We start from the raw sequence: 13307 nt of genomic DNA, 5'->3' as shown, positions 1-13307 counted from the left end.
CACTGCTTGTACTAGGAACTTTCAAAGCCTGACATGTCAAAAATATCACATCCCACATCACCAAACTCTGATTTTGGCTGGAATCATTCATGTCAACAAGAATTTTGGGCCACCCACCTGAATAAAATAAAGCCTTACTCTGCTGGGGGAAAAAAAAAATATATATATATATATACTTATATATACTTATATATACATATGTATATGTGCAATCAGATCTACAGCCAAAGCTGGACTAAAAAATGCTTGCCAATCCACCACCAGCTATTCAGAATTTACTGAACTTTACCCAGTTTCTGAACCTGGGAGGGGGCAACCCTGGATGTAAGTACAGACTGGGGGATGAGAGGCTGCAGAGCAGTCCCTCAGAAATGGATAGAATCACAGAACCACAGAATGTGCCTTAGGTTGCAAGGAACCGTAAAGACCATCTGGTTCCAATGGTGACAGTGACAGGGCCAGAGGGGATGGCACAGGGGCGCATTAGGGGGTTAAGGTTCTTCACTGCAGAGCAGTGGCACGGAACAGGCTCCCCAGAGCGGTGGGCACGGCCCCAAGCTGCCGGAGTTCAAGGAGTGTTTGAATACCGTTCTCAGACATAGAGGTGGGTTTGAGTTGGACTCAGTGACCTTTGTGGGTCCCTTCCAACTTGGGATATTCTCAGCTCTGCAGGGAACGCAAAGCTGTATGCAGGCAGCGCAGCGCAGCAGCCTCCCTCCCGCTCTAGATGTCGCTCTTCCCCCGGCCAAACCCAGCGCCTCTCCACCGCCCGGCCCGGTGTCTGACTCTGGGCAGCGCTGCGGCCCTGGCAGCCCCAGGACATGGTGATGGGCTGTGAATCTGGTTGAGAACCAGGTCCTAGCCGCTCAATAGCGTCCGAGAGAAAACCTACTGCACTGCTAGGCCCGTGCCGGGTTCTAGACATGCGAAGCTATTGCAAGCCCGAGGAATTAGCTGCTTTTACAGCTGCATTAACCAAGGCACCAGGCACCAGAGTACGTGGCACACAAAAATCAGCCATGGCACCCTACATTTAATAATGCAAACGTTAAATAATATACTGGGAAAACTGTGTTGTATAAATGAGTAAAAGAGCCTTTTCAGAGAGATATGCAGGGGAAAAAAAAAAGTTCAAAGACTTAGCTCCAGTGTTCAGAAGCAAAATGCTTTTTAAGAAGCCGGGCAATCTCCCAAAAACATTTTGATAGGGCATGGACAGTTCTCGATTAACAGTTTGTCTGCATCTGCACCAGCTAATGTGATTCATATTAAAAATGGAAAGGTTCAGAGGGGCAGTTGTTGTGCTTCTTGAATGCATGGTAATAATTCTGCATGTAGAACTTGAGAGACAGGCAGTGTCTGGCCTTTCTGCCCCATCACTCAGACACAGCTGCCAGACTGCTTCTAGCTGGCTGGGCACTGCTCCCAACTCACTCCCGTGTGGCCAACAGTGCACTGATTCTCACTGAAGCGAGACAGTTTTCTCAGGTCTGGATTGTAAGAGTTGTTTTATAACCATGGGTCACACTCCAGAAATCAAAATGGGGACTTAAGATAGTCAGAAACTATGGCTTAGGACCCCTTGTGAAGTCACTTGGTCAAAGGAAATTCAGTGCTGACTTCATCAAAAAGTCCCTATACCCATATACATCTGTCAAGAGCTTGTCATGCTGGAAAAAAACAGCATCAGGGCTGATATCTCTACTGAAGGGGGGCTCCCAAGCTGTGGCTATGATCTGGAGGGGATGCCCAGGCTTGATCCCACAGTAATAGCTGCTTATTTCAGAGGACAATAATACAACCTATTTCCTGTAGTTTTCTCTCTCACATCCCACACTATGCGCTTTATATCTAGGATCTGGAATCCTACATATAAATGAGAGTTGAAATCAGAGCAAGCACCAAAACTGATTTGCTTCCTTCCCCCATTCCTTATTTTGTGATATGACTCCACTTTTTATGACAGATTTGCCTTTCAGCATCTTTTACTTGTGGAAAACTCAGTGTGGTTCATACAGCCATTGATAAAATCTGTCACTGAAATCCCACCGTTCCAAGTGAATCAGAATTACGGCTCAGCTCCGAGAGTCCTCAAAGGGAATGCTCCTGTTGGTCTGCCTTTCCATTCTGATTTTCCTGTCAAATTTGTGTGGTGTCTGTTCTTTCATTTATCTCCTGTGCTGGGGCAGAAGAGTTCAGTCGCACGGCTGCATGCTACATTAGTTATTCAGAGCACTGATGCTTTATGAAAGCGGCCCGCAGCCATGAGGCAAGAAATTATATAGGTTTCTAACAGAGGAGAGACAGATGTCAGTGTGCATTCTCCTGTTGGAAGAATAACTAGTTTCATAAAAGGAAAACTAGCCCAGTATTTTAAAGGTAGAATGAGTTTTGTGCACATTGTCTGGTGCACAAGTATTTCTAAGGAGCTGATCATAAGGGTTGCTTTCATTACTAATCACTTCTTTTTCTTTTTTGTAATGGCTGTAGACCTTAGGCTGTACCCCTATCATGAGAGAAATCTGGATTTGAGAAGAAAAATGATCTTAAGGTGATAACAGAAATACTATACAAGACCAGTAAGCATATTAAGTTGCAATATTTCAACTTTCTAAGTTTCCCATGTATTAGGGATTCCTTAACAACATGAATATCCTTTGCTGACAAAAGACAAGCAGCTGCTCTGCCCTCTGCCAGGATCTCCAGGATGAAAACAGGCAAAATAAAGGTAAAAAGAAAAAAAATGATTTGAGATAATTGTTGGAAAGGGGAAGAAACAAATTAACAAAAGGAGTTATAGTACTACAGTTAATCTCAGCTCAAACTTCTGTATCATTGCACATGTGAAAAGGAAACAAGGGAATACCCATAAGATACTAACACATCAAAATCTCACATCTAAGATGTCTGCAAGATGACACCTCCAGTCCACAGTTAGAGGAGACATAAGCAATCATAGAATCCTAGAATCATAGAATGGCCTGGGTTGAAAAGAACCACAGTGATCATCTGTTTTCAACGTTTCAACCCCCCTCCTATGTGCAGGGTCACCAACCAGCAGACCAGGCTGCCCAGAGCCACATCCAGCCTGGCCTTGAATGCCTCCAGGGATGGGGCATCCACAACCTCCTTGGGCAACCTGTTCCATTGCATCATCACCTTCTGTGTGAAAAACTTCCTCCCAAAATCAAACAACAGAAATAGTATAAAAAAAAAAAACAGAATAAATTCTGAATGTGCTGGGCACCATCCTACCTTTCCTGGAGCCCCACAGATTTCATTCTGAAAGGAGACGGACTGGCACACGGGGGAGGTTTGAGCTCAGGAACACATTGGCCTTGAGGGTCCACTACCACACTGACGACCTTTGGAGCCTGTTCAGGCTGGACCATGCTGTTGGTAGTCTTATATTCAGATCGAGATGTCTGAAGGTGAAGTGGTGAGAGGTGGATCTCTTGCTTCTTTTCCTTCTCTTGTCTCAGCGACAACTGGATCTTCTCCTTTAATCTATACAGAACCTATTGGAACAGAGAGGAGAACCCAATCCTGATTCACTGGTAAACAAGGTAAGGGAGAAACCACAAATACAATAAGATTGCTAAATGTGGCTTTTATTTCTAGAAAGTAAACCACAACTTATGTTGCATGGCATTTCTCACAGCAGGATAAATATTTTCATTACATAAACCACAGAGCGTACACGTGGGCGGCAGAGATTTTAACAGTTCTTGTTGTGAGCCAGTAATTATTTGTAATACCAGCAGTTGTATTATTACATGGACAAATAACAGAGAATGGAAAATAGTCACAAAAATCTGTATGAAGAAGGAAACATGATTAATAAAGTAACTGTAGAAAAATGTATAAGCATTTTAGCAAGAGACAATGACACAGAATAAAACAAATGCTTATAGTTGAGCAGGGTAATTTTACCAAGCCACTTTTATAAGGGTAGGATGCTGCTGCCCCAAAATACTCCCTGTTTCTCAATATCCTTATGGAAACATTACCTATTCTGTAATAAATCTGAACAGACACATAGTTTATGAAGCTGTTTAGGGATTTGTGACTATTCAGAAACATGTTTTACAATTACCAAGACACTGACATCTCACAGTGTATATGTGCAGCAAAAGCTTTTCAGAAACTTGTACTGATCTTCTTCCATTGAGCTCCATGCTGATATTCTCACACAGGGGCTTGGCAAGGGCTGACAGATAGCAAGTGCTCAATTCTGTTATTCTGAATGAGCCTATGTTGCACTGGTGTAACAATCCTCATCTCATGAGGGGAACATCAAAAACGTGGTCTGAGCTACGGCTGTTCCACTTGCAAAATGCTTCTAAGAGCCATGAAACTTCAGACAATTACCAGTGCATCTTTTGTGACAGTTACACTACCATAAGTATTGTGTGTGAAAATGGGTGAAGGGTGCTCACAGCTCTCTGAAGGTGCCTGCACATACCCATATACTTACTACTCTGCTTGCAAAGCCATAAAAACTGAGTCTTAACCAAAGAATTTTTCTGCTGCGTTTTTTGATGTCTGTTTCCCTGCTATCACTGCATGGAGATCTATCACTCCAAAGCTTTTCAGTGAAGAGTAGATATATCTGACAAGTTTGTTTTTTCAAGGATTAGTGTTAGAGGTTTAGCTGGGAACTGACCTAATGTCATTAGCAATACACCCATTAAACAAGACTTAGCTGCGTAAGCCATCTGTTCGTTCTGAAATGTTCAGAATTAAATGGCACAGATAAACTCTCTTCGCCACAGTTTTGCAGAAAAACAGCCCTGCTATGAAGCAGGGACATAGGTATCAGGGATTTGAAATATTTTAACCCTTCACCCCAGTGATTACTTTGGCCTCATTTATTTCTGAAAACCACAAACACAGATAAGGCAGTCACTGTTATGACAGTGCTAACCATACCTTCTTGTCTCTGATGTGCTTAAACATAGTTTCTTTCCCTGGAGATCCCAAGAAATTATGGGGCTGGGTTCCAAAACTGTACTATTATTAGTTCCTAAACTTTTTAATTACAAGATTCTAGGGGGAAAAAAAAGAAAAAAAAGACAGCCAATACTTGCAGAAGTTGAAAAACAGCTGAAGAACTTTTGTGATCCTCAGTAGTGTGATCCAGTCAGTTTTTAAATGAATTCCAGATAAAAGTAAGAAAAAAATGACAATGGCCCAAAAGGCAGCAGTCAATCAAGTCACCAAGCTCTGAAAAGTAAACTTGGTTGTGTTATTTCAAATCACTTTAATCATATCTGTCAATATGGGTGGAAATGGATATGAAGGCCCTAACTAGAAGAACTGATGTTGTACTGATACCTCAGAAGACTCATTATGTAGATAATAAAGAAACATGGAGCAACATGAGGTACCATTTTCCAGGACACGCACAGGGGGTCAACTTTTCATTTTTCATGTATTAGATCTAGGGATCAAACTCAACTTCAGTGGGAAATCAACTCTTTTTTTTCTTTGTCCTCTGACTCAGGGTATGCAGAAGAATGATGGGGTGCTGACACCATGATAATCACTCTTCATTTCTGCTCAGTGTTCTACAAAGGAAAGCTGATGTGATAGCTTGGCCAGTACCTCCAAGCTACCCATTCAAACTGCCAGTAGAACTCCATTTTTCATCTTCAGAGAGAAATGGGAAATCACGAAGAGAGAAGTAGGTCTCCGGGATGAAGTTCTTGGCAACTGTTATATGGAACAGCAATACAAAAACTCATCTGCCTAGAGATATTTAGGGTACCCAGGATAGAATAGCAAAATCTCACCAAAACCAAGGAAATTAAGATGGTTCAGTCTAATTAAAAGTGTTCTCTAACGAGTGCTTATCAACATGCGCATGTGGCTGTGTGCACATCTCTGCATGAGCCAGGCTGATGTGTGTATGAATGCAAGAAGAAAGCCAACCAAAAAAAATCCCCTTCAGCTCTGGGGAAAGGCTGAAATAAAGCATTAGTCATGTTGTATAATGTATTATTACTGCAAGGTATTTGAATACCTTGATTTGAATGCACTGTAAAAGGTTTTATAGATAAGAATAAAAGAATTCAGGCAATCCAGAGCTAGTTTATACACAAAAATGCTGTTTTTGAGTCAGTTTAGACAGTATTGTGGTATGATCAAACTACGTATCTTTAAACTGGTAAAAAAATGCTGGAGTTGGTGGGTTGATATTAGTTAGATGTAGATATCCTGTACTTTAATTGCTTTCAAAAGGCCTGAACCAGTTTATAAATCCTGAAACTTGTGACCTTATACACAAATGAAAAAATGGATATTGAAATGTTGGTCTTTTTTTTGTTATTCAGTACTCTTTTTGAAGGAACTCCAAAATACAATCACGAAGTTGAAAAATATTCCTAATTTAAGTAACAATCTCCCCAGAGCATCAAATAACCGTTCATAATTTATAAGACACTGGAGCCAGTAATAAAAATTTAGACTCCCACATTTGTTGACAAGACAAAATTCATATCTTTAAATATTTTAAATGAAAAAATAACCCTGCTTTCTGATTTTTTTTTGAAATGAAAAGAACCACGTCATTTAGAAAACCACTTTATAACAACTAAAGCATTTCATAAATTGAAAATGATACTTCCAGACTATTCAAAACAGTTATATATAGAGTTCATATTAAAAAGAGAAAAGGAAAAACAAACAAACAAACAGATATGCAGACACACTTGTTCATCAAATCAGGAAAAATTAGTAAGAAAGAGTAATAGCTAACAATTTAATCAACTGCCAAGTATTGCACTGTTTAGTGATAGTTCAGTTATTTCTCTGTGTAAAGCAAAAAAAATTGAGTCCTATTTTACACATAGGAGCACTGTAGCTGTTATTCCTACTTAACATTTTACTGAGTGCGTTTTACAAATGATACACAATGTTCCCAGCAGAAGCAAGCCAGTGTTCCCACTGCTGAGGGGAGCAGGAGCTGAGTGTTGGTCTTCATGTCTAACTAATGTATTCCTTCCTACCCATACTTTAAAGGATGCTTCCAAGTCACTGGCACACACAGCTAAGCTTTCTGCTTTTGGACCTTTTGCATTTTGCATTCTGTTTCTCCGAAGTAAAAATCTGAAGTAAAAGTACTGACTTCCAGAGTTACCTTGCTATCTTGGAGTGAGATGGCATAGAAATGAAATGACTGGGAAGTAGGAGTTGTGAAAAAGAATAATTTTCTTGAGAGACTGTAAGTTTGAATAAGATTTTGTTATAAATTTGAACATTTAAATCTTCAGACAAAATGTTCTTTCCATCCTAAGGTTATGAGTGGGAAATCTGCCTAGATTAAATTAAACATTAAATGTGTTTGCAAGCAAGAGAACTGAAAAGACTCCAACGTACTATGAATTCATAAATGATGAGAATTTTCACAGGATTCAGTAAACTCATATGTTTATGCACCATGGGAGACATGCAGTGTGTGAAATGTAACACAGGAGAAATGCAGAATGCCATGGGAAAGTGGATGGTGGTCAAGCTTTGTTCCTGGTCTGCATGAGCTTTGCACACCTCACATTCAGCACTGTAACCAGAAACACGGCCACTGAACTCACAGTGAAGTGTCTACGTTGTTCAAGAACACTATCATTACTTTGTGTACTTATCTATCACTTCAGTTTAGAACATGTATATTCAATATAGGAGCATAGACATGCACTTCCTCTCTTTCTAACAAATGATTACCAGTAGCTTATGATCCTGGCTATTTTTTTTTTTTTAATTATCCATTAACTGAAACAGTAGGCTAACATAGCTTCAATGATCTGGGACCTTAGTAAGAAGGCTAAGAAGTCATCATTCACATCACTCCAGAGTTACTCTGCAGGCTTAGAGACTGTGATTTACTTCTTCAACTTTCTTCTACATATATTCTGCAGCTGGACTAAAAACATTTCAAGAAATGTATTTCTTCAAACTTTGGCTTCACAGCGTGATGAGAGCTTAGTTTTTAACAGCTCTGAAGAAACATGTCTCATATAAAGAATGTGACCCTATCCTTCACGTTGAGAAAAGTATGAAGCAGTGAACAGCAAAAAAAAAAAAAAAGAAAAAAAAAGAAAAAAAAGGTAAAAAAGTAAAACTTACCATTAAACAAGTTACTAGAATGACAAAGATGCTGAGAAATATGACAACTGCGTAAAATCCTTCTTTGCTCCAGATTTTGTCTGCTTCCCGCTGGCCTTGCAAAACATTTTTCTTTTTTAAGAAGTGAAAAGAAAGAGGAAGAGAGAAAAAAAAAAAATTATGCAGTAGCACAGGCAGTTGAAATAGCACTCATCAGGCACCAAACCCCATCTCCAGCAGCCACAATTCATGTTCCCAAGCCAATGACACTCTGAGCCTCTTCCCCAGCTCAGCACCCTGCCTGTTTGTGGCCCTGGTGCCACGTCAGATGACCTGAGATCTCCTCTGTGACTGCTGCTCCCACACCAGCAAAGCCTTGCTTTGAAGCTTAAGCAAATGAAGCTGGTGCTCTTCCTTGGAAAATACCTGGCTGACCAGGGGAAAGGGCAGCGCTTCGGCGTGGGCTGAGGAAACAACTCATGCTGCCCTTTTCTCCCACTGCTTATCTCCTGCCCCACCGCCCACATGCCAGCCTCTGACCTGTTTGCACTTTACACAGTGGCAGCAGGTGACTCGCTGCTTGCCCAGGAGCCCAGGTGCCCTGCTGCTGCCACCTTTACAACTGACACCTGCATGGATGTTACATGCACAGCAAAACTCCCATTACACTGAAAGTACTTTCAGAATTCTACTAGCAGTAATTCTGAATGTGCTTCCAGTAATCTTGTTATCTCTGGGTTCCTGCTGATCCTACACAAATTTGCAGAACTCCTGGGAAACTCATAGAGGTTATGAAACAATCATAATTGCAAAAGCATGTATTTTCTCACTGTAGAGTGAGGTGAACTGTTAGAGAATCAGAATTTCACTACATTTCTAAATATATATGGTAGCAGAAACAGAGTACATACACTCCAGCCTAACTGCAACATGTTATTTACAAGAAAGTATGCTCCCTTGCAAGAACTGGAACCTTCTGCTGCTTGGATCCTTGACAGAAGATAAGAAGACATTGCTCTCCTCACCACCGTTCATTTTCTTTCCACTTCTTTAACTGCACATTCAGTACAGTACTGAGGGAAGAACACATATCTTAAGTTCTGTTTCCACTTGGCACGTTCAAGATCTCTGTCTTTTCCCTTCACTGAAATTCATAGAATGGCTTGTGTTGGAAGGGACTTTAAAGAGTACCAAGCTCCAATACCCTGCTGTGGGAGAGCTGCCACCCACTGGATTAGGCTGCCCATAGCCCCATTCAACCTGGCCTTGAAATCCGCTAATGGCTTTAATTACAGTTCTTGTTAACGAATGAGCTGCCTTCTCATGCCACCGTTAGCCTTCCTTCCTCCCAGGGACACTGTGCTGGGGCTGAGAGTTGCCCTGTTTCCACACAGGAAAGAATTTGTTCAGGGATGAGTGACTGTTTGCTGGACCTGCACTACTGCAGGAACCCCCCAGGACTTAGGGCAGACTGTTCACTCGTTTGGACATCATCATATCAAGCAGGCTCCCTGTGTCCACAAGTCACCTAAAGTTAGAGAGCCCTGATGCAACCAAACTCATCTAGTAAGGACTGCTGTGGAGGAGGATAGCATGTCCTAGGGGAGAGGGAAGGCAAACAAATACCAGGCTGAATGCTGCACATTCTCCTTTCAGTGCAGATTTTGGCCTCCCTGCTCTAAAAACAAGCAAGACAATGCTAATGCAAGATAATTCACAGATCACACTATCACGAGATGCAAGTGCACAGAGAAGTGTCATATAGCATGGTAAATTCACAGAGAATTGCTTGCTAAAAATAAAAATGCATATGTATAACCAGAACTTGGCTGCTTTCATCATAATAATAAGAGTTTTCCTTGAAAGTCACCTCACTGCATGGACCAGCATGGAAATCCTTTACCTGCTGAAGTACAGAAATAGACCTGTAAAGGCTAAAAGACTTCAATTAACCAAAATTGTTAAAAGTGTTACTGAACTTTTTAGTGTATTTATATTTTATTTAATGTACTTAACTGAAACTAAATGAATTACCTCTATAATGTCTGTCTACTGGTACATGTATTCAGTATATGCTTTTCCCAGATTTGTCTTTTGAAAAGTAAATCTCAAAGAATATCAACAAATGCTGTAAAAGAGTGAAAAACAAGTGTGCTATGGCTTTCACAGGTCCAGCACACCACTTTGAAACAACAAAGCAGTCCCTTCACCCAAGGAAGGAAATCTTTCCCCCTGGTCTAACTGAGCAGCATTCAGGACAGCAGAATCCTTCCTTCAGCTGCTCCCCAGTGACAGAAGAGGCTGTGACCTCTAACAACTGAGTCGTTTCACTTCCATGATAAGAAATTGCTCTCTGAAATGTTAGCACTGCTAAGTCAGAACTTTGCTCTTGGGTCTGAGAGATCTGATAAGAAAGACAGCAGTTGCCACACGCGCTGCAAATTGCTAACACCCAGGAAACCAGCTCACAGGACAACCAAATGCTGAGAGAAAAGCAAAAGAGAAGATAGGAAGAAAAGCTCAAGCTGAGCAGCAAAAAGGCGCAACTAGTAAAGGTGTGAGGAGTACAAGAGCATGGGGCTGGCCAGGGAGCACCTGTGGCACAGGTCCCAGAACAAGCCTGGCCACAGGGAGGGTGGACACCATGTTCATTATCATGCCCATCATCCTTAGTACCTCATTCCATTCTGTAAGCAGTCTCCTTAGTCAGGTGAGTGATTTAGGCAAAATTAGCCTGGTTCATATAAATAGTTTTAATTCAATATCATTTAAGATGGGAAAAAAATCACATTTTGTATTCTAGAGTCCCATGCTATTGTCAACCTCACTGAAAAGTACCTGCACAGGTGACTGCTTTGCTCTAAAGTGGAAAAATGTGTGTTTAAAAAAAAAAAGACTTTTTATGGACTTAAAAACCCCTAACATTATATATCTACTCACCCTTCTGGTCTTGCTACAGAAACCTAGCAGGTTATTTTTACAAACAAGTGAAATGGGCAGCCAGCAAGGGAGACACCAACCTGAAGCAAGCACTGTAAAATCAGGAACTGAAAGATCCTGTCAAGATTTCAGGAGCTGCCAAGAAAGTTAATCCTTCTCTGGAAAAAAAGGTGAATGCTTAACTTGTATCATTTAACCTCAACTACTTCCTTGGGCAGAAACACTAATGAAAACATGGTACATCACAGTTCAGACCTCAGAGGAAAGCTTCCATAGAGCTGGGGATCAAATTTAGGATCATAAAGAGTTCACTGAAGTTCATACTGGGTTGCTTTGATTTTTCTGCTATTCTAACTGTGTTAGCAAAAGAATATTTAGGAAAGACTGCCGAAAAATCACTTCCCCACAGAGAAACTATGCAGGAACACCAGTGACCTAATTGAACTCTTAACATCCCCTATGACAAAGCTTCCTCAAACACTCTAACTATGCTGTGCTAAGCTACTGCCAAGGTCACCTTTCAGTTTCGTGATGATTCTCTCCATTCTGGCATTCAGCCCTTACACGTGTGTGTGATGAAGTGTTGTGATTTCATGGAAAAGCTGTCAGCCTGCAGGGCTCTCCTTTGTGTGCCAGTCAGCTCACTGACATGGCTTCTGTAACGCTTTAAGTGCACGACTGCTTCCTTTGATTTCTTCTCTAGCAGAAGTTAATATCACACACTTCAAAGGCAAACAACAGAAGCTTATGCAAGGCTGCTGTAATTGTACATTTTGGGATTGCATGATTTTGGAATATACTCTTTCACAGAGATTTCTCCTTAGTCTGCAACTCCCAGCTAACAGTTTGTTTATCTCAGATAACACAGTAAAACTTACTTTACTGACCATAACTTCAGATATTCCTTTATCCAAAACTACTTCAAAGTCCTCTTCTATTCTACTAAGCTCTGAAATTCATTAGTGTTTTCTTTTTATTCTCTCACCAGGCATTGGGATTCTCAGAATGTAATGGCATAGACTGCATAGGTGATTGAATTTAGTCCCATCAAGAAGCACCACTTCAACAGCTACTTGTTTAACTCTGTTCACTGCCCTATGACACCACAGATCAGAATACAGCCCTAAATTGCACTTCAGACACAAACTTTTAGACCATAATAAAAGAACAAATGCCGCAACTACAATTGGCCATTGGAAAAGAAAGGACATATGAAAAAAATCTATTGACTTGGATCCCTGAAATGGCAATGACTCGACTCTATTAAACTTTCATGTTCCCACAGGTACACTTTTCCATTCTACAGCAGGCAGCAAAGGACTCCAAGTGGTTCCTACAGCATAAACATACAGGAAATCTGCTCTTCCAACAACTGCATAATAAGAAACTATGATATGAATTTTGAGAAAAGTGATGTAATTGAAAATAAATCCATCAGTGATTAATGCATCAGTAGATGTGAATTAGCTAATTACTACCAGAACAAATGGAAACACAGTTCCAGATACCTACATCCACTGAGAATTTTGCTATTCATGGTATCACCATGAGCTGAGACTTTAGGAAAGAGCTTTAGTTCTCCACCCCAGTTTTCCTATCACATCTTAGTAAAGTTTCTTCTTTCCACCATCACTGGCTCAGTGCAACTAGGAGTTCTAGTGCTAAGCTCGGTTAGAAAGCGACAACCAGGCAAACTCAAGAGAGGTACCTCTGAGATGGGCTGAGTTGCCTGCTGAAGGTATCTTTTCAATTCTGGTTACTGCAGAGAGAGCTGGTAGCCTTTCAAATCTTACGTAGCTGATAATGAAAAAGGCAACTAATATTGGAGAAGAATTCCAGTTTTAACACCTCTGAGCCGCCATCTAGAAAGAGGAGATCATGCTTCCTTTCTGCACAAGTGCACTGCTAATATATATGTAATACTGGTTGGGAAGAATTCAGAAATGTTCACAGAAGATATGATTCATTCACTCATGATTTAGTTAGGGCTGATAGCTGAGTGAAAAATAAACGGTTAGTAGTTGAGCTGAGTAGTTGATAGTTGATTAGTTGCCTTTAAGCTGCTGCTCTCTGTTGAGTCTTACACACGCAAACAGATTATCAAGATTGAAAAGGAATAATAGTGTAAATAACAGCATAAAACTGCAAGATTTTTGCAGGAACAGGGTTTATTATAATCTGTATAATCTGCATGCAACTGAAATATCAAAATGACCTTTTGTTTCTCCAGCAGTATTAGAAAGAGAGAAGGAGGCAGAGTCTGC

At 40.8% G+C, this 13307-nt stretch overlaps 1 protein-coding gene across 1 annotated transcript in view; it reads right to left on the bottom strand.

Annotated features, from left to right (window-relative positions):
- PTPRR (protein tyrosine phosphatase receptor type R) overlaps window positions 1-13307 on the bottom strand; it is a 145256-nt gene that overhangs the window by 53317 nt on the left and 78632 nt on the right. Inside the window, 2 exon segments of the mRNA XM_052668998.1 lie at window positions 3256-3518; window positions 8125-8235. Of these exon segments, the coding sequence (XP_052524958.1) occupies window positions 3256-3518; window positions 8125-8235 (374 nt within the window).

Source organism: Tympanuchus pallidicinctus, unplaced genomic scaffold, assembly GCF_026119805.1.
Source record: "Tympanuchus pallidicinctus isolate F22 unplaced genomic scaffold, pur_lepc_1.0 scaffold8, whole genome shotgun sequence".
Lineage (NCBI taxonomy): Eukaryota > Metazoa > Chordata > Aves > Galliformes > Phasianidae > Tympanuchus > Tympanuchus pallidicinctus.
Note: the sequence above shows the minus strand (reverse complement) of the source record. Positions and strands in the feature narration are given on the sequence as shown.